Source organism: Platichthys flesus, chromosome 4 (genome assembly GCF_949316205.1).
Source record: "Platichthys flesus chromosome 4, fPlaFle2.1, whole genome shotgun sequence".
Taxonomy (NCBI): domain Eukaryota; kingdom Metazoa; phylum Chordata; class Actinopteri; order Pleuronectiformes; family Pleuronectidae; genus Platichthys; species Platichthys flesus.
The window spans coordinates 13,964,218-13,990,003 of NC_084948.1; the positions used below are offsets into that span (position 1 = coordinate 13,964,218).

Genomic DNA, 25,786 nt, shown 5'->3' on the forward strand with positions numbered 1-25,786 from the left:
CCTGCGCCTCTTTCCTCTCCGCCAGACGGACACAAAGAGAGGGACGGGACGACATGAAGTCAAACAGGACACGAGCATGAGAGCGGCGGGGGCAGCGGCTGAACACGAGCAGCGCTAACCGGACTACGGTGGCGTCCAGACACGGATACTTACCTACCAGGCCTTTTTTTATCCCCAGACTGGACACGGAGCTCCGCCGATGTGCGCACTGGATTTTACCCACCAAAGAGTGTCGAGACCAGGGGGAGACCGGCGGACTTTATCGCGCAGGTAGGCTTTTCTTTTTGTCGTGTGTGTATCAGAAATACAGCCAGGGTATCCGTCGTATTCTTAGATCCGGTCGTGTGGTAAAAATTGACCCTGCCTGCCCACTGCAGTGCTTCTCTGACGGGTGTTCTTTATTTTTCAAAAGCTTGGGGGAAAGCTCCGGGTGCGTCGAACAAGCGCTTCCCCGGGACGGAAGCGCTGCTGTGGGGGAGGCGATGAAAGGGAGCTCCGGTTGGGGCGCCCCTCGTTTATCTTTTGTCGCTGCTCCGCCGCAATGCCTTGTGTGTTTGTGTGTGTGTGTGTGTGTGGACTGGAGCCTACGTGCAAACTTGCTCGGGCAGCGGTGTGTGAGCGGCACGTAGACGGCAGTGGCCTCGTATCGGACCCGTGATCAAAATATCTTGTCCCGAGAGAGAGGGGTTTTGTTACAGCGGTGATTTTATCGCGGCTGCTCCTGGGACGCAGCTGTAATTGCGGGCATGACGTTATAGACACCCGGGTAAGAAAAAAAGAAGCCGGAGGACGGTGTCCTGCTATGATCCGCGTTTTTTTCCCTTCTCATATGATTAATCTGAGGCTGGTGACTCCGGGCTCGAGTTCCCCACAGAGGGGTTAGGTAATATTTTTTTCCGCTTCACTTAGCGCCTGGTCCACAGGAGAGTCAGCGGAACAGACTGTTGCTGTAACACCCCAGTAGGAGCTTCTCATGTCGGAACACCGGGTTATATCTGCAGGGCGGTTATGGGATCACATTAGCGGTAGTGTATTTATTACAGAGGGCAACGCGGGTTTCGTTTCAGTCTGCACGGAGCGATGCTTGTTTCCAGGAAAGGAGAGACAGTTATTTATTAGCTCGTATTAATCATCGCTGTTTACAACAGGATGACTCCACTTTGGAAACTGAAGAATCGGAGGTGTTTACTCCCATGACTCCCTCTTTCTCTTTTATTTTTCTAACAGGACTGTCGGGGTGTAGGAGACGATCATGGATACAACTTTGCACATTCTCCAGAAAGCCGCAGACGCGGGCGTACCTACCGGCATCTCTCTGGATATGAGCCTCAACATGGACGAAGGGGAAGGCTTCACGGAGCGGCAGATCGTGGGGCTCCCGGACAAAATACCTCTGGTGAAACCTTATTTCAAGAAGAAGCAGAGGAAACTGGACTCCAAATGTCTCCACCGAGCCCTGGAGGACCCCATCCTTACCACGCTACTAAGCACCGACACGCTGGTGTCCGGGGATGGGGTGTTTGTTCCCCGGAACCAGCCGGGTCGGACGCCGGGCAACTTGTGCGCGGCGGCCGTGGTGAAGCAGGGCTGCATTGGCCAGGTGTGTCTCAAGACCCCGGGAGCTGCGGACGGTGCCGGGGCTGGGGTGGCGGGGCTGCTGGCTCGGGACGGGGATGTGGAAATAGCCGATACTACTGCGGAGCTGGAGGAGACGGAGCGACGAGGGGAGCGACCCAAGATCACCGACCCGACCCCCGACAGCCGCTGCTTTCAGCTGAAGCCTGCCCTCAGGGCAGCCGGGAACACAGTGACAATAACGCCCCCCGTCAGGGATATACCTCCTCTGGCTGCCCCCCAGGCCCCTCGCCAGGAGGGGCCCATCAAAAGCAATGACCTCTTAACCTCTGAGGCTAAAAACCTTCCAGTCAAAGACTGTGCTGGAGTTCAGGACCCCCTTCCCCTCCTCCTACAGCCCAACAAAGGAGTACTATTTCAGGATAAAAGTGAAGAGGCCTCCCTGGACCTGGTTTTCGAGCTGCTCACTCAGCTCCAGTATCACACGCACCAGTCAGACTCAGTGGACATCTGTGTGGATTTCCTACAAGGACAGTGTGTTTATGGCAACGACTGCGCCCACCACCACACTGTGCTGCCCTTCCACTGGCAGATCCACAGGAACAGTAGTCAGACGTGGCAGAGCATAGCGGATGACTCCCAGGAACAGCTGGAGAGACTCTACTGCAACCCTGACAATGAGCAAGTCAGGCTCAAGTTTCAGTAAGTATCCCACTGTAGCATTTACTGCAACCTGCTGGCTTTTACATATTCCTCTGTGTATATACCGTGTCCTCTATACAGGATCCCACTGTGAGGAGAAGCAACACCGAGCTTTTCTCTAATTTTATTTTGGATCTGTGTCTGTGGGTCGGGGGTCAATTCGCTTTCAGTTCAATCAGTTCAAAGCAGGAAGTGAAACTACAATTCATGCACTTGTGGAGGGGCATCAGCATTTCTGTTCATTGTGGGCAGAAACACTGAAATGATACTGAGAATAACTTCTCTAAAAGCTATACACTTTTGAATAACATTCAAGAATTATGAAAAAATCCTCATCCTGGATCGATAGAGTTGAAACAGACAGTTCACTGCAGCCCCACCGGTACATTTCCCTGTTGTAAGCGCTGCTGAAAAGGCTACTGTGCAGTAAATTGATAGGCACTTGTGACATGGCAACAATGGTGCAGTAAGCTGATAGGCTGCTTGTGAATGATAAGCCACTTCTGGTCCGGTGTGATGGAAACAGTAGACCTCAGCCCGAGCTCCCACTTCAGTTTCACCACCGGTATCAAACTGAAAGCTCGGACTCCACAGCTGCTCTGTGCATGTGTGGCTAATGGACGGTGGCCAAGCGACTTTGTCCGTATGAGAGTTTCTTTCCCGACTCTTTGCACAGTAAATGTGTTTTCTGTATGCATGTTTTTATGTGTCAGTCACTCTATCTTCTGTGTTTGTGTGTCTGGCCTTCACGTCCTCCAGTTATTGTGTACCCTCCATCTATCACTTTATTTGAACTTTCGTATCAGCTTTCATGCCCTTGTGGAGATATGGCACTCCATCTCCCAGCCGTGATATCGGTTATCTATTTCCTGTATTCCCCTGCTCCCAACGCGAGCCCGCTGATTGGCCAGCGCTGCGTCCCAACCAGACTTTACAGCACTCACGGCAGAGAGCTGTGAACTTCCCTGACCCTTAGTTGCCTTGTGCGGTCACTGACACAGACGCACTTGGCAGCTTCTCTCCTTCCCTCGGTCATAGACTTGCACACCACTGTGTACACTCGCACAAACACACACGCACACTCGGCTTGGCATGCAGGCGCTCACACGAAGCGGCTGCACAGAGAAGCTCAGTGGCTTGCCCTGCTCACACGCACGTCTTTTAGCAGACAGAGATAAACCTCTCTTTCACTCTCCCACACACTCACATAGACACACATGCAAGCACTTGGCAAGCCCTAGTAGGGTGACATAAAGGAGCATGCACTGCTTCCTGTGAAAGTGTACTGTATGCAGGCGTGTTCACACACAATGGGAAATCATTGAGGACCCTGTTGACCTGTGTTTATTGTAAACACAGGTCAACCTCATTGTTTATTCAGTTTATATCCTCATTAGTATATCCACACAAATGTCTCTCTCGTTTGAGGCTTGTTACTGAATTTGTTGTGCTAGCCACCAAACTAATGATTACCTCCATAGATGATTATTCAGATGATATATCAACTAAGCAATTTATTGTTTGGTCCCAAAAAAAACACTCTAAACATTCCAAAATAAATTTGACATTCTCACAATCTAAAAGCCAAATGTGACATCTTGAAATTACTTTTGATGTCTAACCCACAGACCAAGAATCAAAGTAATTATTTATTATATATCATTTAAGGGAAAGCAGCAAATAGTCACAACTGAAAAGCAAGAAATGGAGACCATTTGTGTTTTCCTGTTTGAAATATCAGCTGCAAGTGAGTTTTCTTCTAATCAAATAATCAACTCGCCTTTTGGCTCTAGTATCATGTGCACTTGAAAGCAGACAGTATTAAGTAGTAACTGCCTTATTTGTCTTAAAATCAGCAAGCACTCGATTAGCCTAATCACGGTTTGATTAAGGCGTTGATGTCTTGAGGGCAACTCATTTTTATTTTAAACACCACACTAATTGTCTTATGCACAATCCTGTCCAACCTCTCAATTTGTTAACATAATCAAAAAATTCAAGCACTTTTTTGTAACACTAATTGTCGTCCAGGTTACGTAGCGAGTGACACAGCATCATGCCATGAAATCCTCCCACTCCGGACACATCCACACCCTAGATCACATCATCAGACCCTTTGTGAGCTGCCACAGCCTTTGAACGGCCATGTGTTGTCTTTGTTTACATCTGTGTGGACTGCACACACACACACAGTAAGGTTTGTGTGTGGCTGTGTACAAAGACTTGTATGCCTCTGCGTGGTTGACTTGTTGACTCATGTTTCAAACTGAAACTCTATGCAAAGTGCATATTGCCCCACAAACAGGATATGCACCTGGTGGTGTCAACCCAAATTCTTCAGAGGCCTTTTGAGGGTGTTCCACACTCATACAGTCAGACAGGACCATCTTGCTCACTTGCCTGAAACTCCGGCAGAAACCAGATCAGCCAAAAATACTTTTATAAAGTTGGTAATGAACACAACAAATGTTCACAGCATTAATATTTGTATTACTCAGAGATATTTGCACTGGTTCTCGGTTATTGAATTTTCTCAGAGAACTAATTGTCTTTGGATAATCACTGAATTCACATACATTTCCAATTAATTATTCTATTCTGGACACTAAGCAACCAATTAACATATAACCAGTTACTGTCCAATACCATCTCATCATAGCCATTATTAATCATAGACCTTTCTTTTAGTTTTTGAGTTCCTCCTCACGGCTCAGGCATAAAACTCAAAAATGTGTCCTAAAATATGTTGGATGCTTTTCTAACCCTGATCCTAAAACAGGTTTGTCTGTTTGAGAATGGTAGAGTGAAAACATACAGCATTCAACGTGACGTGGAACATTCTCATTCCTGAAACACATGACCGCTCCGACAAGTTTGCAGGTTTCGTATACACCGGCTAATTCCTGTTTTTCATATTATTACATTTTTGAAGTGGTTACTTGGGTTTTTGCCCTCCTCTCAACCTAGTGAGAGGTCAGGTGGCTGGCCGACCTGCCGTGCGTGGGTGTGAAAAGGCTGGAATTAGTTTTTCGGGGGCATGTTGACACTGGGTAAACTCTGGAGTGGTTTGTGAGAGGAACAGTCAGGAAAAATGTGTAGTGTTCACACTGTTCTGGTTATTCGGTACTTGGTTAAGTTGTTTACATGAGAAGCCTTGTGTTGCACAGAATGTGTGTGCTTTTTCATACTTCCATCAGAAATGCGATCCAGGCTATCTTTTCATTAACACAAGCACACACACACACAAATACACACACAGACGGAGGCATCACCATGGCTACCATGGCCAAATGATAACATTGTTAGTGATCTAAAGAGCATCAGATGACTTAACAAGCTCTTCTGTCGGTATGGTAACACAGGCCTGCTATTCCTTCTGCCTTATATGTGTGTGGCAGGAAAGGAGGGGACAGAAAAGGAAGTGTGTGTTCTGAGCTGTTCCCATGTGTGTATGATCCATAGCGCAGGTTAATCCCATCCATATGATAAGCAGGAATGGAAGACTGGCTAATCCGCTTTAGTCATGAACTCAGCACTAAGGAGGAATGCCACAGTCATCGCTTCTAAAAGTTATACTGTAATAATCCTCTGCCGTTCCCCTTTTTGTGAACTGACTTTTGCTGCGCTTTAGTGTGTATATATGAACGTATGAGACTGATGACAAAACAGTTTTCTTCTCCACAATGTGACACTTGTTATTTACAGGAACACACAACTTCTCCACCAAACCTCTCGTAATTAGACCCTTTTCCTGTACAACCTGGCAAGAGGGAACCTTAAGTCTTCCACAAAGGCGAGAGAGAGTCACTCACTCTTGTGGAGGTGTGTGTTTTGGGCGGCCAGGTGATAAAAGCCTTGCTTGTCATTAAATGACATAAAAAGTCACCGAGCACCAAGGGCAGAGCGACCTGACACCAATTTGTGTGTGTTTATATCGTGGGGGATTCCATGTTACCTCATTGCGTTCAGGATGTCAAGGATGGTTGTGTGTATAAGGGCTTGTTACTGATTGTGTATGTGTGAAAAGCAGCAATGTCAGATAATCAGTCTAAATGTGTTCTCTGGGTGCGTGTGTGTGACTATAATGTGTCAGACAGACCATGCCATGAATCAGTGGGGCGAGGTCTGGGTCACTCTGCCTTTTATTACTCAGAGTCTGCCTTTATCTGTTTTTTTCCCGTCTCTCTCTATCTCTTCCTCATTTTTCTGTTATCTTTCGTGGATCTTTTCGTCCTCTATACGTTTCCTCCCCGGCCGCTCTTCTCCTCCCCCTCTCTCTGTCTTTGTGTCATTATTTACTCCCTCCTTTGTCCCTCAAGGGCCCCAAAGAGGTGTAAGAGAAATGGAAATGTGTGCGAGATATGCCTCAAACCGTACACTCTTTCTGCCATTTCATCTATCAGATCTTGACTTAAGTGTTATTTTTAATGTCAAACTCTTTATCTCCTCATCTTACTGCTTCACATTTGGAGCCCAAGGTGGCTTTTCAATTTTCAGAGAGAAGGTTAAAGAGGACACGCTAAACTATGAGCCTCATGATGTGGTGTAGAGGAGGACAGAGAGATATGCTCTTTGAAAAACAATCCGGGACATGCAGGAGACAGCAGTGGACATTATTTACTGTTCTCTCAGCTGTGTGTGTGTGTTTGTGAGGGTTTATGTGGTTGACGTCATGTTATTCAAAGCTATTAGAGTTGAAAAACAAAATCAAACGTAGCACACTGAAAGACATGCCTGGAAATTAAATATCTTCAACACAAGGACAAAAAACGAACCCATGACATAAAGGTAGTGTGTGTGTGTGTGGAAGTCTTCGTCAGCAGATTTGGTTTTCTGACTTACCTAGGCGTGACTGGACGAAGGTTGCGTGTGTGTACATGAAATGGGTTGAAAGAATGCGTGCGTGTACGAAAGTTAGCGAGCGCTCATGTGTTTTTCTCTCTAGTCTGTGACGTCCACAATAGCATGACTGATGCTGGTATGCGGGTTCTTATGTGTGCAGCCGTGAGAAAGTTTGAAGGTGTGTGTGTGTGTGTGTGTGTGTGTGTGTGTGTGTGTGTGTGTGTGTGTGTGTGTGTGTGTGTGTGTGTGTGTGTGTGTGTGTGTGTGTGTGTGTGTGTGTGTGTGTGTGTGTGTGTGTGTGTGTGTGTGTGTGTGTGTGTGTGTGTGTGTGAAAGGCAGTGTGAGGGATAATCAACAGTTTTTAACATTGCATTGCGTTTTTTAAATACATTCTGTACTGATCCACACGTTCACACCTGGGAGCTACCTGACACAAGAGCAGCAGCAGCAGGCTCGGTGCATGGTTCAGCGGCAAGTTATTTATGCTCAAGGGCCTCTTACTTTTGCCTTCAGCATACTAACACTCCCTCCTAAGTCAGCAGCAGCCTTCATCATCCAAATGTCAAATTCAAATACGCTTCTCAAGATTTCTTTATTTCAATTAGCATTTTTCAGTTGACTTTCTTATGTGTGTGTGCCTGTGTGTGTGTGTGAGCATCCCGACATGTTAAGCATGGCCTTGCGAGTGTAGACCATGCCGGAGTGGGCGTGCCTTGTGTCCCTTTCCAACTTTTGATGGCCTCCGGGTCGAATGCACCGAATCTCAGTGCACCTTATTTAACCGGCGGAATTTTATTTTTTAGAACGGCACAAACCAGGCTGTGTCTGTGAGAGAGAGAGAGAGAGAGAAAGACAGAGAGAAAGGATCTGAGAAAGACTTTGGAGAAAAAAAAGCCTGACTCCCCTGGAGACCTGTCCTCATCAGAGTGTGTGAAAGAGACAGAGATATAGTGGTAATAAGTGAGATGTAAATTTGACATATTTCACTTAAATTCCTTGTAATAAAACCTAAATATATACAGATTTGTGTCAGTGGGTGCATCGTAGGTCACTTGTATTCACAGCCATCTGCAAGAGCTGTTGTGATCGTGACGTACCACTCCTGGGAGAAACTGTTCTGTTCTCAGAAAGGAGAGGGGGGGGGGGGGGGGGGGGGGGCGTGCAGGTGCATCTACTGCACTTTCTTGTTCCGACAGAAGAAGAGAAAAACAGAACAAAGATGTGCGGAGAGCCAGAAAAGAAGCAGTGAAACAGGGAACAGAGCAGAGTGGTGATAGAACAAAGTGAGACAGAAATTGAGAAAACAAAGTGTCCAGATGTGAATGGAAAGATGTTCTGTTCTCGCACTTGTGTGTCCGTGGAACCCATTTCTATGTGCTGCCTCTACCTTTTTTTTATAAATTTATTTCTCTGTTCATACTCTCACGTGAAACCGAAACCCCCTTTTTTTAGTTACTTGAGAGCAGTCCTGGAGGACATCTGTTTTATAGATCTTTCTCGTAATTGCGTGTTCTGCTGGTCGCTGACTTACTCCTCAAATACCGTTTAGTTTTTCTGCACGTGCTCAGCGAGTGAACTCCTGTTTCACTTCCTCTTACGGAGATGCATTCACATCATGACTTAGCAGAAGCACAAGCCGTAAATATAAGAGTAACTCATTTTAGCATTTGTATCCGTGTGCATGGAAGTTTGAATGGGAAAATGACTCAGCACCTCATTATCACTGAAACCATGTGTGTCCAGTAAATGCACTTACATGAAACTGAATACTTGTATACCGTGTAGCCATTATAATATGTGGTTTCACTTCTGTGTCTTCAGGTTCACACTCTCCCTCCTTTCTCAGAATCTCTGTGTTATAGAAACTATCAGTAATTGCTTCAGTGCTTTATTTAGCACAGACCTGACACACACACACACATTACCAGAACTCAACCATGGCTTGAGTTCCGGACATGCACTCTCACCAATGTCTCACCTTTGACATTACATCCAATTAGTTCCCCGGCAAAAATCAATGAATCCATTAACACTTTTACAGGCTCTCATTGTGTTTGTGTGCCTTTTACCAGTGTGCGTGTTTTGTGTCTCTCTCTGTGTGTGTCTGTAGCATGCAGTGTATGTGTCCGTCTGCCGTCCATGGCGTAGCGTGCTATAACATTGTGTGGTATGTCTGACCCAGAAAGCCTTTGCCAGAGGTCCTATAGAGGAGTGTAAAGTAGAGAGACTGATGCACATATACAAACACAAGCTCACACATGCATACACACATACACACATACAGTGGGGTTTTGACCCCTGCTTGTCGAGACAAACTGGGGTTAAGGGAGGTTGTATGTGTGCACAATATAGTGTTATGTGTTTGTACTATATAGCAGGTGGTACGTTAGATATTATGTGTGTGTTCACTGGAAAGTGTGAATATTCTTACGGTTCAACCTTGGACCAGAAAGCTTAGCATGACCCCCCACCGTGTTTGTACAGTCATCCGCTGACGTGCCCTTGAGCAAGACACATACGCTTTGTCTCAATTTTGAGTGAATTTCACCATTAGCAAGAGTGATTGAGATGATTTATGTGTACATCTATAAGATGACATTCATGTCTTCAGTGTGTGTCATGTTTTTATCATGTTTGTCTTATTTGCTTTCGTCCCTGCATGTTTACGAGTGACATGTTAGTCCTGTAGCTGATTGTTGTCATCGTGTGTGATTCACACTGAGCAAGCAATTAGAGGTTTGGTCGTCCTGCTCCCGGGCACTCGGGTTAAATTAAGGTTCCATCAGCAGCCGCATGACCAGCCTTGCATGCCCGCTGTTGGAAATATAAACTGTGACCATTTAACGACAAGGTCACCGTGCCACGGCCCTGTGTTAGCTGACTGTATAAATGTTCACTTTTCCTCCTCACTTCTTTTTTTTAACAATGTGCTCTGACTTTTGCCTTGCAGGGGTCGAGTGTTCTCTCTGGACTTCGGGGCGATGCGAGTTTGTGATCTGGAGTTTGACCGGGTCAGACGACTCACCACTCCCCCCAGCCCTTTGACCACGCCCACAACAAACCCAAATCCTACCCCCAGCTGTCACACAGTGTGGAAGTACTACTGCAGAGACAACTTGGGCTGGAGGGAATACTCAGAGGTGAGCCTCTCAGATATGCGATATGACGCATAAACGTTGCCCACACCCATCACTTGTCTAGCCATTGTGATTGGGATCAATTCAGACACATGCACACTGACACAAACACACTCACACTCCTGAATACCCCCTTTGACACAGCTGTTCATAGACAACTGCAATTCCACTAAATCAGAAGATTGCTTTTCTCTTTGTGTGTGTGTGTGTGTTTGTTAGCCTGTTATCAATTTGCAACTCTGTACATGGCACCACAGTTCACTGATATGTCTCATCTCTTATTAAATATAAATGGTAAATAGATTGTATAAAAACAATAAACAAGTCTAAACTCCTTTTCATCTCTTTTTCCTCTTTGTCTCTTTTATTCCTTTCTTTCGTCTCCTTTTGCTCCTCTTCAGCCGGTGGTGAAGCTCATAGAGGAGGCGAGCTCGAGGGGTCTTAAGGAGGTGCGGTTCAATACGCTCCAGAACCAGTACATCCTCAACATCAGGGAGGGCTTCCAGCAGAACGCCATCTTCGGGTTCAGACGCCAGATCAAGAGGCGGCCCATGTTCATGTCCTCTGTAATGCTTACACCCCACCTACAGTAAGTAAAAACTTTTAACATTTATACATATGTAATGAATGCATCATAACCTATCATTGGGCCCACCGCTCCATTGGAATACAAGACACCCCTTATTTACAAATAATATCTTCTGATATTAATGTGAAAAATCGGGGAGAAAAAAACAAGAGAAGGCTTTAAATTGATAGTAATTTACAAATGAATTAATGAACTACTACATATCTATACAATGACTCGATAAAGAGTGTTTTTTGTCTTCTCCCAGTCGGAAGCAATCTTTGCACATCAACCATTTTACAAAAATAATTCTCTGTTATTACCTTACAAAACAGAGAATCAAGGCAGCTCACAATATATACTTGAATTAACTTTCAAGTATGTGCTGTGCTGTGAGCACCCACAGAAACCAAAGGCCTTTTTCCTCTAGTCAGAAACCCCACTAACACCCACTTGCATCTGGCTTTTTTCTGCAATGGAAATGTATACAATCAGATCAAGTGACTCCAGACACAGATTTGTATCAACTGCGACTCTGATTGGCAGTGCTATAAAAATGGCACGAGAATGAACAAGCTACTTTCCTCTTCTCCTTTATTGTGAGATGCTACAGTTGACACAAATAGACAACCGGGCACTGGCGCATAAATAGCCATGAACATTTGTGGGATTATTAATCTATATTTACATCTTGGGAACAACACAGAACAGTGTTTTTACTTTATTTTCTTCATATTGTGAAAAATGCAGCACTGGCTTCCTGTGAGCACATGACGTCAAACATAACTGGGGGAAACAGCAAGGGCAAACTTCTCTACAGCCTATAAAGGTTATCTCCAGGCAGTATATTAATTGCTATGAAGAATAACCAGGCAAACTGATAAGCACGAGGGTTTAGAACTGCTGCAAGTTAATAGTTCTGCAAAGTTGCAGGAAGGATCAGTTCAGAGGTAGATGTCCCTCTCGTTTTCTCTTACTGCTGCTTCTATTTCTCCCTCTTATATACCACCCTGTTAGAGAACATCTTGTATTTTGGATATGCACCCTACGTTGACAATTAAAACAAGGTCCTCGAAGTGTCTGGCATCACACACGCACACGCACATGCGCACAAACACACACACACACACAGTTGGCTTTCCCTGTGGCTCTCCGTGTTCTGTGAGTGTCCAGAGTTCCTGTTTAGAGACAGGCAGGCACACGGAGGTCGGTACACAATGCTAATGTCACAGTCAGGGCTGAATACTCAAAAGACTCTGAACACCACATTCACCTTTAATCCAATTGTAAGACCAGGACACATTGGCAGTCTGAGCTGAAGCCAAATCCCACATTAACAGCTGAGATTTTTGGCAAATCAGGTGGAGTCTCCGGGACACGGGAGAGTGACGTAGGCCTGAACCAGACAAACAGAGAGATAATGAGGCAAAGGAGAACAGACATAGCACAGAGGGCAAGAGACCGAAGAGAAGAAAAAAATCTAAAATGATTAAATCAGTCATTTAAACCTGTGTTAATTCTCCTATTTCACAAACAGTGAACAAACTAAATCTGTGTATTATATGAGATACTTTTATTCTCTAAAAGATGATTTCAGAAATTCTCAGCTGCCATTTTCTTCACAGCATTGAAGTGACCTGCCTCGCTGAACCCGCCTGAGTTTTATTCCTCAAACTACTGATACCAGATGCAAACGACTAGAGTGGTCTAATTCCAATTGCAGATTATTTTTTCTTCACTTCCTGTGCAGAGCAGGCAGCTCTGGCATTTACTACCAGCATCCCACACAGAGTGAACGACAGTACGAGCTGTTCCTGCAGGGCCCGACTGTCGAGAAGAGACAAAATAGAGAGAGGGAAATTAGCTGTAGGAACGGGGAGAAAGAGAATGCGAGTTAGGGAGGGAGATAGAGGGGGCATGGTGACAGGAAGTGAGAGAGGTTTAAATGGGTTCCAGACCAGGGATTTTTGCAGAGTAGAGCTAGTGAGTGTGAAAAGCAACTGTGGGAAACTGGAATTTGGATGAAGGGATTTTATCCTGGGACTTTTTTTTTATCTGTTTGTTGTGTGTGTGCTGCAGTTAATCACTCAGTGGAGACACTTTTTTTTTTTTTTTTACTTCTCAGTTTAGGCTGCATCCATACTACTGTGTTTTATCTAGCATATCTATTTGCCATGTTCTACCAACCAAAGCAGTTCTTACACTTCTCGATCGACTTAACCATCCAGACATTGTATTGTACTTCCATCATCGTTCCCTTTAAGGACAGTGTGCACCGCAACAGTGTACTGTCAGGTTGGTGAGGGTGGACTGCACCAGTCTCCCATAATTTTTTTTTTCTTTCATAGGATTTTTTTCACCTACTTTTAGGGAAGGATAAAATATTTAATAAGTCCACAAGTTATTAAGTCGTTCCCATGCGTTATTATTTTGTGGCCACACAATGTTTTTTCCCCCAAATGTCACCGGAGGGACTCCAGAATTATACAAATATCTATTGACTTTTTTTTAAAATTAATTTAAAACCAGCATGTACATGATAAATGTTACCATATTAACACCAGTACCGGTGGGTAATGGGCAAAAGAGCCAAGCATACAGTCAGAATAAGATGTTGTCAGAGCCTATCCGCGCATCTCTTTTGTGTGCATGCGCGTGCGCGTGCAGGAACAATCTGTGCTGGGCTTAGAGGTTGAGGTCATCAGCTTGATTGGCACCCTCGCTCGCTCCTCTCTCTCTAGCTCTCTCCCTCTCTCTTTCTCTCTTTCCTGGGGATGTTATTTTCAGTCATCTCCATCTTTCCCTCCCTCCCTTATTACCTCACCTTTTCACTTGTTCTTCCCCCTAACCCCCTACAACCCCATCAGTCTTTTGTTATCTGTCCCTTTTTCATTTCACACTTGTTTGCTGCAGCAGCCTGTCTGTGATCTTTTTCAAAGCACATTGGGGGAATAGAGACATTGATTGCGGCAAAAGATTGAGACCGGATGGAAAGACCAGAGAGAGAGAGAGAGAGAGAAAAGAGATGAGGAAAGCTGTCACGCTGACTCAGAGTCACACTCTGATAACACACACACACATGCACACCCTCTCTTGTGGCGGATGGGGCAAACAGCATTTACACTTACAGAGTGATAACTTGACAGCCAAACCACTGTTACCGACTCAAATGCCAGACACAATAGTTTTTTTGTCACCTCAACGACAGCTCCACACTTGGCATTTCATTCTTCCCCCCACTGTCTTCTTCTCATCCCTCACTCTGCCTCCCCATTGTCTTGTTTGGTTGCTGCTCTCATTTTCGCGCTGCCCTGCTGTTTTGTTTTCTCGGGGATGGCTGCTGGCTGCTCCGCTTCGCTCTGCAGCGCAGTCACGCCGCTGTCGACAGTTGGTGGAACACGGCTTTTGAAAGCGCAGACTTTGTAGCAGCAGAACATCAGTTTTGTTTTACATCAGGATGCAGCCTTGATTGGGAACACGTGGGAATGAAGGCTGAGGAAGTCGGGGAGATGGGTTGCACGCTGTGATCTGCGGCGTGTTGCTGATGCTTCCATTGCTCTAAATGAACGGGACTGGGTGGCTGCTCTCACTGACCCTCAGCAGGGATGGGCCTCTGTGAATGAGACTGCACCAACTGGACTGATGTGAACTGAAACACTTTGTTTAATACAGTGCAGCAACTAAAAGGGAGAACTGTCAACTTTAATGTCTCAGCTCTTTTACTCTGATGACAGGGGCTAGTGTGTTGAAATGTTAGATCTTATATTACCCACATGATCCAGATCTTATTGTTGCCTGAGTTGTGGTGTCTGCTGAGGCAGCACTTCCCTTATGTGCAGAGTTTCTTTTTCCACTGTGTTCACCCGGCTTTATTCCAATATTTGAGTATCTTTTGGGGATTTGAGTTTATCATCAATTGTTGATGTTCATCAATAGAATCGATGCTCCCTTTTAACCCCCTACACTGTGTATTTTAACAGTGTTAGTCATCAGCTGACCTGCTGTGGTAGACGTACTTACATCATCCAATCATTTTAATGAATTAATTGTCTTGGTACTCAGCAATCGAGCACTACCTGTATTCAAAGTACTAAATTACACAGTTGGTTTCACGAACCTGTCTGAATTTACAGCTGCATCACATGTGCTGTGAGAGGAAACTGCAGCACAAAGTGAAAAAAGTGTTCAGACAAAGAATGAGCTGCAATCTCCACTTATTCTCATTATTTAGAAATGTGCTAGTTTTTAGATTAATCGTTGACCTCACAGCAAATGTTTTCCCTTGATAAAAGGCTTGAGCACTTAATTATCCAAACTGTTGATGATTCATTTCCCCTCTAATCAAAGATCTAATTTTGTGTTTCTTCTATTCTTTATAGGACACTGGGCGGCCTCTCTGCACCTCCCCTCTCCAGTTCATCCTCCTCTTCGTCCTCTTCCATGGATCTGTCCCTATCGCACCCCCTCTCGCCGACCACCACCAACCCGCCAAGCCTTTTCCCAGAAACGTGGTTGCCTATGATGATGAACCAGGACTTCCTGCAGGTGCCGGTATCGCGCGAGGACCGCAGCTACCGCACAGTGTACAGCCTTTTCCACAAGACCGTGTCTGAGACCAAGTTCAGGATCATCAAGATCCAGCGCGTACAGAACCCTTTCCTCTGGGAGAAGTACAAGAGGTGAGCTGACAAGCAAAACGTTTTTTTAAGAACTTCCTTGTTCTGTTAAGCTTAATCTATTTAAACTATACTTAAACTACTTCCAGTTACCAAACATCATGTTTCAGCTTCTTCATTTCTCTTGAATGTCTTTTTTCCTGTAAGGGCTTTGTGGTGCAGTTGTGAGTTCGCAGTTTGACGCAATTGTGGTTGTTTTGTTGACTGTAACTGCAGATTTGCTGAAATGATCATGGTCATAAGCATGGTATGATTTTAAGCAGAAGACTTTGATAGCAATTTACTTTTTACCAGTTAAGAGATTTGACCTCACTTGGAGACACAGACATAATTTGCTGTTGTGGCCCAAAATGTATTGTTCTTATCCAGATTTCAGTTGTTGGAACTATTGGAATATGTAAGACACAGCTGCATATGCTCCTTGCACAAAGAAAACGAGAATAGAAACCTTTCCTAACAACAAACACAGGGTGAACGAGAAACTGAGCAGGAAGAAAATAGGGCAAGTGGGACCAGCTGTGTGGCACTTCGTGAGAACAGGTCCACCGTGGTGTGTGAACACAGCGGATGGAGAGATGCATGCTTAGGATGGTGTTCGCTAACCGCTGCGGTTGAGCAGAGCAGGTCCTATCAGCTGTGACATTTAAACTCTCCCACACTGGCTGGTGCAGCACAGTTTCACAATGACTGACAGGGTGCGTGTGTGTTTGTCTGAAAGTGATGCCCCTCAGTGTCAGTCAAGTTCTCCTTCACAAGCCTCGGGCGACGAGCACAAAAAAACAACTGCATGGCTGCGTGTGTGCATTTGTGTGTGTGCGTGCTTGCCTTGGATGCATGCAGTGTTGGTCCTGCGTCAAGCCACAGGGTCAAAGGAGGTCATGCCTGGGTCACAGCCTGTCTGGCTCGAAAACGCTTTCGCCTCAACATGCCTGATTGATCCGCTCACATCAAAAAGCTGTGTGTGTGTGTGTGTGTTTGTGTGCGTGCTTGTGTGTCTGTGTGATGCTCAAACAATGGATTAGTCCCAATGTTCTCTCCCTGTTTAAGAGAAAACAAGCTGTTGATCCTAACTTTAAAATAGAAAGCTGAACTGCACTCAACTGAACTTTGTGCATCAGCCTGTTTCTATAAAGATTATATTTTTTTAGGTTGGTCTTTTTTCTTTTATTACTTTTTGATCAATACAGGTACATACAAATAATAATACCCCCAAACACTGAGAATCTGTTTGTTTCAACCGTCTGTGTCCCTCTGCTCTTACAGGAAGAAGGAGTACATGTCGCGGCGCATGTCAGAGATGGACCGGCTGCTGAGCGAGCGCCACCTCTTCCACGGCACCTCGGCCGACGTGGTGGACGGCATCTGCAAGCACAACTTCGACCCGCGCGTCTGCGGCAAGCACGCCACCATGTTCGGCCAGGGCTCCTACTTCGCCCGCAAGGCTGTCTACTCCCACAACTTCTCCAAGCGCTCGCCCAAAGGAGTCCACTGCATGTTCCTGGGCAAAGTCCTCACTGGCAGGTGCGTGTGGGTGCCGTCATTTTAGATGTAATGTTGTTAAATTTTGATTTTCAGTTCGCCTTTTAATTGTGTCATATCCACTTTACTCTTTTTCACCGAGCAGTCAGGTTTGTTCGCAGAAGAACCATTTTCTAATTACTAGATACATCATCCTCTGTTTGGAGGTGTGTACTGGAAAAAACACAGATAAATGCTAAATGAAGGCCTTATGTTTCCAGCTTGTATTTGAGTTCCAAGTTTTTGTTTTTCTAAAACTCCACCTCTTCCTAAACAAATCTTTTTTTTGTCCGCCCTTCCTCTCCCACTCACTGTCAGTGTTTTCAGATTAAATACTCAGAACATGTTAAAGCATATATTTGGTTTATTGAAATCCCAAGATTATTTTCCATCAACCAGCATTAAGTCATGCAATGCGTGACGCTCGTCCAAATTCCATCAACTGCGAGTCAAATCCAGGGCGATGCATGCAAAACGGCAGATTTGGCTGAGGCTATTGTTCATCATCAAAGTTGTTATGCTGCAGTACACAGTGTTGGTTGCACCCAAAAAGACACACACCCCACTCACAGCGCCCCCTCCACTCCGAACCTGGGTTCAATTTGTTCCACGTCCCAGGCAGAGACATTGCTTCCAGACCCTGTTCGACTATAGAAGTTATCTGTACAATGTGATTAACTCCCCTGGCTGAAACTGTATCTGGCACACAGACTCTCAGTCACACCCTGTGTCTTTTTCCAGAGCTGAAAATGTTCTTATTCTAAAATGTTTTATTTATGACCCCAATGGAAGTTGTATGAAGATTGATGGATTATGGGTCTTTGGGGCTTGACATGAATATTTAAGGGAGGCAAAAAAAACTGGTTAAAATGCACTGACTTATTTCATATACTTATAATACAGTCATTCCATGCACTTACAGCATATGCTTATATTATTTAAGGTGCCTTGTAATCATTAAATTTAGACGAGTTTTCTTTTAGATTGTATATTATTCTTCTGTAACTGCAGACGCACGGAAGGGAATGGAACCTGCAAGCATTTTTCCATAGGAAAACTACGAAATGCAAAGACTATTGTTTGTCGCTTTGTAGTCCGGACCACGTGACTAACCTCATCTCCATCTTCTTTGTCTGCACAGGTTTACTGTCGGAAATCCCTCCATGCGACGGCCGCCACCCATCAACCCTCGCGACTCCTCCAGTGACCTTTATGACTCCTGTGTGGACAACTGGGTGGACCCGCAGATTTATGTAATCTTCAACGATGACCAGAGTTACCCTTACTTTATCATTCACTACGAGGAGGTACCCAGCACCGTCTCCGTCTAACCCCCCCCCCCCCCCCCCGGATCAGACCTGGATCTGTCTGTATTTGCAAATATTTGCTTATAGCTTGCTTTCATCTCTGTCGGTAGAGTTTGCCACTCAAGATGAAAATCTGGTCTGTTGTTGCTTCAGCCAACCCCATTTGGATCTTGTTTTTTCACATCTGCTGCAGATCAAAACAAAGTCTATGAAATATTTGCAAATATCTTAAGATCCTGGTCTGTGGCAAACTGCATCCAGAACCAGACTGGACTTCAGTAAGGAACAACCAGACAAAACTGGAACTATAGCAAAGGACGGCACCTGTTTCCTCCTGCTCACAGACGTGGATGACAACCGACAGCAGCTGCAACGCGCTCGGCCGGACTCAGATACCACACTTTGTTATCTAGTTGGAACAGGAGCCTTGTGATGATCATCTGGGAGGATTGAGCTACCTTTTTTTTTTCTGGAAAAATAACAAACCTAGTCCCCCTTCTCATTTTGACTTAGTCGTACGGCTGTATATGAACTCCACATCAGGACAGACGCTGTTGTAGACGGTTAGCATCTCGTCAGTACTGTGAATGATCGATGGCCCGTTTTATATTATTCTGAGGAAGCAGAAACCGACCAGTCAGAGGCTTCCGTAGATAAACCCAGGCAACACCGACCCCCTGTCATTCTCTTGCAAAAAAAAAAAAAAAATCGTAGTGTTTACCCAGCCTCAGGCCCGTATGTTTGTTTTTTTTCAAGTGTATGTGCTGCGTGTTTGAATCTTTTAATTTAGTGGACATGAATCTTGTGGCCTCTGCAACCAGACAACGGACGTGAGTTTCAGTGGGACTTCTCCCCCAATGGACATCCACACATAAAAAAATCTCCAGGAAGAGGTTTCAAAACGAGCAAGTGCTGTTCGCAGGTTGGCTTTTTTTTTTGTGTCTTCGCCACTTTGACTCCTCGCAGGGGACTGAAGAGTGTATAGTTTCCCCACTGAGACCCGACGACGACTATGCTGCAGCTGCGGCGGCACTTAAGCTTTCTGTCAGCGAACCCCCTGAAACTCATCTCTCTTGGACTGCTCTCTCGCTCAGAGACAGTGGACATGTTTTACTGAGACAAACTGTACAGACGTTCTCTGTTTATATTTGAACTGTGTGCCTTTTGTTCATAAAAATGTTTATTTATGTTAGTTTAATGTAACATTGATTAAATAAACAAACTAAAAGAGAAAAACCGATTACCTGCTGAAGTTGGTGCTTTATTCAAATCATGTAAATTCACATTTATAAGAGACAGTTATTGTTTTTTGTTTTGCCAGCCTGATATTCCTGTAATAATTTGGTAAATCTGAGAGGGATCAGTGGAGCAAGTTGAATGACTTCACTGCAAAATGACAAGCATGCAGACTTCATGCATTAGACACTCAATTTAAAATGCATATACTATTAGCTACTGCAACTCCTCAATTCAAACTAAACACAGAAACGTTTTTTTTGCATTTTTCAGGTTGTGCATTTATCTGTCTCAGTCAAGTTAACACGATATCTCAAGAACACAGAGGAAAATGTTTAATATCTTGTTACAAATGTTCTGTTTGAGTCCAGTGTGAATGAATTGGATTTTGGTGCTCAAAGGTCAAGGTGACTGAGATCTTACAAAACACTTTTGTTGCCTTCGAACACGAACATGTGGTACAAATTTTCTTTTGGACTCAAAGTGGAACTGATTCGATTTTAATGGTTGAAGGTCAAAATGTATGTAGGCTGAAACTGCTCTGGTTTGAGGAGGCATACTGGCACATTTTTGTATAGCCCAGAGTTGCATGAGAAAATCGATATCACACTATAGTAAAAATTAAGCTAGTGTCAGGTGAAGGTTTAGTTTAGCTTAGCATTAATAAATGAAAACAGGAAACAGCCGGCCTTTCCCAACCTAACAACTTCCCCTTAACAACTCTTGTTATATCTAAACGTGTAAATATAGTGAGAGAAATTAACATATGGTTTTCTTGGGTTGATAGCATCGGCAAACAGCCACACCAGGAAGTAGTCCCATCCCCCCCAAAAAATATGTTTCCTTGTAACGATGAAATGTGGTCTTTACTCTTTAGTGAGTATTATAAAACTATATATATTCTCTCCGTCTGCCACTACCACCCACAGCCCCACCAAACCCCCGCCAGTGTTATATCTGAGCACCATGTCTAATGTGGTTCAGAGGGAGGCCGGGGCAGAGGTATGGCCATCTAACCCGGCCCAGAGACACGGCTCACATGGGCCAAGCAGCCGATCTCAACCACCACCTCCACCCTCCCCCTCCTCCTCCCCATTCACTTCTCATTTCTCAGACAAACGCCTCCCTCCTGCCGTATCTTTCACTTCTTCTGTTGTCTGTCTGTGCCTAATCCTTTTTTACCTCGCTCTCCTTTCTCCTCTACCTCGCGTGTTTTAATGTGCAGGTTTTATTTGTTACCAGGGCTAAAGGTACCACAGAGAGCAATGCGTTCACGTCCTCACTGTTTTTTATGTTTCATATTTTCAATCAAAAGCTGGATTATTAGAGACCTTCCTCATATCTGTTTGTATCTAAATATAACGCTACAGCAAGAAAACTGTTCACTAAGCTCAGCACAGACTGGAGACATTGACAAACAGCTATGGTTGACTTTGACCTTTAGATCTCACTCATCATGTCTTCCTTTCTTTAACCTGCACAAAAACAAAAGTGTTAAAATGAAAATGAGTGGGTTTCACTCGAGCGTTATGATCCAGGCGGTTTCTTGGCCAGGTGCAGTTACTTCCTGGAGCCTCACCCTTTTCTCACTGAGACTTCACTCCACACACAAACTAACCATTTAAACAGAGGATGTGGTTGTTTTATAAGCTGATTCAAAGATTGGTTGGCTCTTTGTTTAAAATACACTTATTAATAATTTAATTTTTACTTATTTCCTAGCGACAGTGCTCATGAATCAATAGACAACACTTTAAATGTATAAAGACCCATGATTAAACACTATAGCTGACAAAATCAACAAAATACTCACAATTGAAATACATTATGAAATCCAAACAATGCAACAATAATAATAATATACGTTCACCATTTAGCCTTTGGAATTTCATGTTATGTTTATTATTATTAAAACAAAAACAAATAAATATAATTATAATGAACCACCTTAATTGTTATGGTTCGATTAAAAAACATATTTTAAAAAGTAAATCTAAACAAAATACAGCATTTATATTTATTGAAAGTTAGTAATGCGTTTATCTGTATGTGTGAATCCTCATCCAGCACATGATTCAGGGCTGCCCCTTACCCCCATTACACCCTTCGAGTCCCCCCCCTCCTGTCTGCCTCTGACTCCCTCCGGCCCACTCTGTGCTCGGGCCTAAGGTCAATATGTCGTGTAGGCCTGCTCGCTTTCTGGCAGAGGGAAAGGGACGAGTGAGACTGGGAGGGGAGGAGGAGGAGTTATTTTGCTCCCTTCGTTCCTCCTCCCTGAGCTGCGTGCCTGTCTGCTCTTCTCGTGTGCACGCAAGATCGCGCAGGTTGCCCTCAGTTTGCCCCCATTCTCTCTCTCTCTCTCTCTCTCTCTCTCTCTCTCTCTCTCTCTCTCTCTCTCTCTCTCTCTCTCTCTCTCTCTCTCCCCACCTCCCCCTCGTAAACAGCCTATTATTGTTTCTTTCCACTTTTTTCCCCCTACTCCTTTCCTGTCCCATCTTCTTCTTCAACCTGCCCCCTCTCATCAGCTCTTTAAACAGCCTAAAAACCTTGTGCCCTCTCACCTTAATGCCCCCCCCCCCCCTTCTCTCTCTAACTCTCTGTCTCTGTGAGTCATGCAGCGGGCACTGGTCGGTTTTATTTGCCTGACTGCCCTCCAGGAATTGCTGCTGGCTCACAGAAAGCACATCTTTGTAGACCTGCTGCTAGCCGAGGTTACGAGAGGAGAGGCAGAAAGAGAAAAAGAGGGAGACAAGAAGATGCGAGAGATGAGGGGGGATAAGAAAAACAAAGAGGAAAACATGAAGTTGAGTAGGACTGTGAGTGTGTGGTTGGGAGAGCGAAAGATAAAGTATTTCCTTCATAAGAGCAATGTCAGAACTTTATTATTATTCAGGGGGGGCACGATCACAGTTTGATGTTTGACGCAGCTCCACTACAAACACATGTGTGTTTTAAAATCTTTAAAACTGCAGCTTCCACATCTGAAGCACGACTGAATAGAAACCAGGCTTCTCTACAACAACGTCAAAATAATTCTGGATGGATTCATTATTAGTTTCAAATGCACACATACACACACGCACACGCAATTTTCAGTTTGAGTCAAGCTTATTAAACTCTCCAATCTAAATTATTCAGAGTGTAGAAGTGTTTTTTTTTTCAATGAAAAGAAACATGACAGTTAAACACTCTGATTTGTAACAAACACACACACACACACACACACACAGTTCTGTAACGGCTGAACTAGACATGTGGTGATGTCTTAGCTTCTCTAACAGATTATGCTCTTTGAAAAGCAGCAGAACATCACCTCAGCTCATCTGCAACACAACCGGGAACCGAGCGTGCACACAAACATTTTCTCCACATGAGAAACACTGACAGAGAAAGTCAAACAGATGTAACGTCGGAGTCCAACTATTCACACACACGATTTTCACTTCTAAAATACAGGAAATGAACCAATCAGCGCTCATAAGAAGGAAGACTGCTCGCTTTAAAAAGAGTTTCATTTGAGGAGAAATAGGAAGATTTCAGAATTTTTTTGAAAAAAGCCAAAGAGGACTCGCAAACAGATTCAGACTGTAGTGTGAATTGCAATTGCCTATACTTAAAATGTTGCATGCCTACCGAAAATGGATTCAACACGTTTTGTGTATTACTACATAATTCATGGTATTTAGATTTGATCATATTTCTTTTGTGGTGATTATATTCTAAAATCAGAGATTCAGTTGCTTCTTAGAGCCGCTCCTTCGTTCCTCTGTTCTCTGCAGCCCAAACTCTGCACAGGTTTCAAACTGTAGCCCCGTACTTCCGGCTTAAGCTTTTTCATATTGCTCTAATATCTCCAACACTCACACACATACCGGCATGCATGCAGACACATGCTCTCTGGAGCTTGCATGCATGTGTTTATTTTTTACACACACTCTCTCACACGCATGTATCTGCAAATATCTAAGCTTTGGTCTGTATTAAAACCAAATATCTCGTTCCACCTCTCATACACATGTGCGAATAAGCAGGCCTGCATGCACAAGTGTACTCACGCAGACTCGCACACACACACACGCACACACACAAACACACACGCTCTTCCTGCATTAAGCCTGGTTCCATATTGCTCCAGCGATGCCCAGCTGCAACCAATGAACATTCCAGTTACAGTGTTTTTTCCTCCCTTGCTCTCTATCATTTCAAATTTCAGCTCTAAGCCTTTCAGAAAGTCAGCCGCCAAATATGGTCAAGCTTGTGTCATGAACTTTACGCGACCTTCTGCAACGTCATAGAGATCATGACCTTTAAGACCCCTGCCCCAGGCTGGGCTTAAGGCTTTGTTTTGCATGACCACGGAGACAAGACAGGCGTGCGTGTGCACACCGTAGCGGGGAGATCCCACAAAAAGTTTTATGACCTGTGTCTCACCAAATGTTTCGGACCCTTCAGTGGCTCATTTTACTGCTTCTTCATCCTCGGATCATGGCCTTCTAATTATCTCAAGCATTCTTTTTCTTACTGTTATTTTATCACTTCCTCTTTAAAAGATTAAGGAAACGGGTTCATCGCAGTTGTAATTTCCTCCAGCCATCCGGTTTATATCTTAACAGGTGGTAGTGCAACCTGACAGCTAACAAGCCAAACAGGCACAAAATGTTCACCTGTCGTCTCCCCGGTGGTTAAGTTCACTACAATGGAGATTATCCTTGTCAATTACTCAAGACTTGTCTTGAGTAATTGTTTGCTATCATGTATCAAACAGCAGGCAACACCAGTGTCTGTGCCAAGACGCGACATGTGAGATAGAGGACCTCTACACCCAGTGGTGCAGGAAGAAGAGCAGCCGGATTATTAAAGACCCCTTTCACCCCAGCCATAAACATTTTTGCCTGCTGCCATCTGGCCGACGGTACCGCAGCATCCGGGCCTGCACCACCAGACTCAGAGACAGTTTCATCCCCCAGGCCATAAGACTTTTAAACTCCTCTGAACTGCAATAACCCAAACTAGCACCGTGCATGTTTTCACTTCTGTTGTTTTATTTTCTCCTCAGCTGTTCATATGTATTTAGATATATACATTATTTCCTATTTTGATATTATATTTTATACTATTTCTCTTATTTTATTGTATAGTGTGTAATTACTTGAGCATTGTTAGAAGAGAGCCTGGGACTCAAGCATTTCACTGCCAGCGACCGCTTAATGTTATTGTTGTGCATTTGACAAATAAAAATCTTGAATCTTGAATCTTGAGATACTATAATGATACCATAACTTCTCTGAGCCGCCTGAGTTTAATTGATATTTCCTGCTGGTGAAATCTCATCATAACGAAGCATCAAAGTGCAAAACACGTGCAGGTGGTAAAAAAATTAAGAATAACCCATATACCCACTCTTCACTCTTCTGAGGCCATACAAATATGGTTTCAGTCTCCGTTTGTGCCCCCCTGCATCTCTAAGGCTCTGCGCCACCAGTCCTTACGCCCATCTCCTGTTTATCAGATTATGGTTTAGGGGGACTTGAGACTGGCAGGGAGGGGGACAGGAGACGGACGCGAGGAAGAGGAGGAGGCAGGGAGGGGTAGAGGGACAAAAGTTGTTTTTCAGATAAGAACTCTGGAAAATATCTTTGAAAAATTGTTGGCGGCCATTTTCCGTATGAAGTTTTTCCGTTTGAACCGAGCAGCAGGAGGTTGTCTGGGTCTGACACACGTTCACTGCAACAGAAGAATGTTCGGAATATTCTGTCGAGGGATGGCGCCTGGAGCATGCAGGAGAATGTTTACAGCACTTCAAGACCACAGTCAGCCCTCATCCCCGGACGCTCTCTTCTTCATTTCTGCGTCTGCTGCGCGTTTCAGTTGTCGTCAACACCAGAGTGCAGCTCGGGGTGCACTTTTCTGTCCAAATCCAACAGACATCCCCCCCCGTACTTTGTTTTATCTGAACCCAGCCCAAACTGTGGATTTTCCAGTTGTAAACTTCCTGAAAGATTATTGGTTTCCAGTTTTAAAGGCCCGTTTACTTCCACCAGTGACTGAAAGTCAGGGCTTCTTGGAATCTGCAGCACAGTGTCCACACATTGTGAGAATTACGAGAGGAAAAAAACACAATAACCAGATAATCTAATCACCAATCCCTGACTCTAAATTCTATTTCAAATCCCTGTGCTCTTGAAATGTGAATGTTTTTTTGTCATTTTGCTTGTTCATGAATCT

The 25,786-nt window shown here is 44.5% G+C and overlaps 1 protein-coding gene across 1 annotated transcript; it reads left to right on the top strand.

Moving 5' to 3' along the window:
• Nucleotides 1-129: 129 nt before the first annotated feature.
• On the top strand, nucleotides 130-19,565 carry tiparp (TCDD-inducible poly(ADP-ribose) polymerase). Its single transcript, XM_062385741.1, has 7 exons — nucleotides 130-270; nucleotides 1,228-2,277; nucleotides 10,070-10,259; nucleotides 10,658-10,845; nucleotides 15,204-15,503; nucleotides 16,764-17,021; nucleotides 18,160-19,565. Exons 2-7 carry the CDS (start codon nucleotides 1,253-1,255, stop codon nucleotides 18,347-18,349), a joined length of 2,151 nt encoding a protein of 716 aa, XP_062241725.1. The 5' UTR covers nucleotides 130-270; nucleotides 1,228-1,252; the 3' UTR covers nucleotides 18,350-19,565.
• Nucleotides 19,566-25,786: the final 6,221 nt, after the last annotated feature.

Excerpts from the sequence above, each read along its gene's own strand:
- tiparp (XM_062385741.1), top strand. The coding sequence starts at position 1,253 with ATGGATACAACTTTGCACATTCTCCAGAAAGCCGCAGACGCGGGCGTA. Across the intron at positions 10,260-10,657 it reads GCTGGAGGGAATACTCAGAG|CCGGTGGTGAAGCTCATAGA; the intron begins GTGAGCCTCTCA and ends GCTCCTCTTCAG. Across the intron at positions 17,022-18,159 it reads GGCAAAGTCCTCACTGGCAG|GTTTACTGTCGGAAATCCCT; the intron begins GTGCGTGTGGGT and ends TTGTCTGCACAG.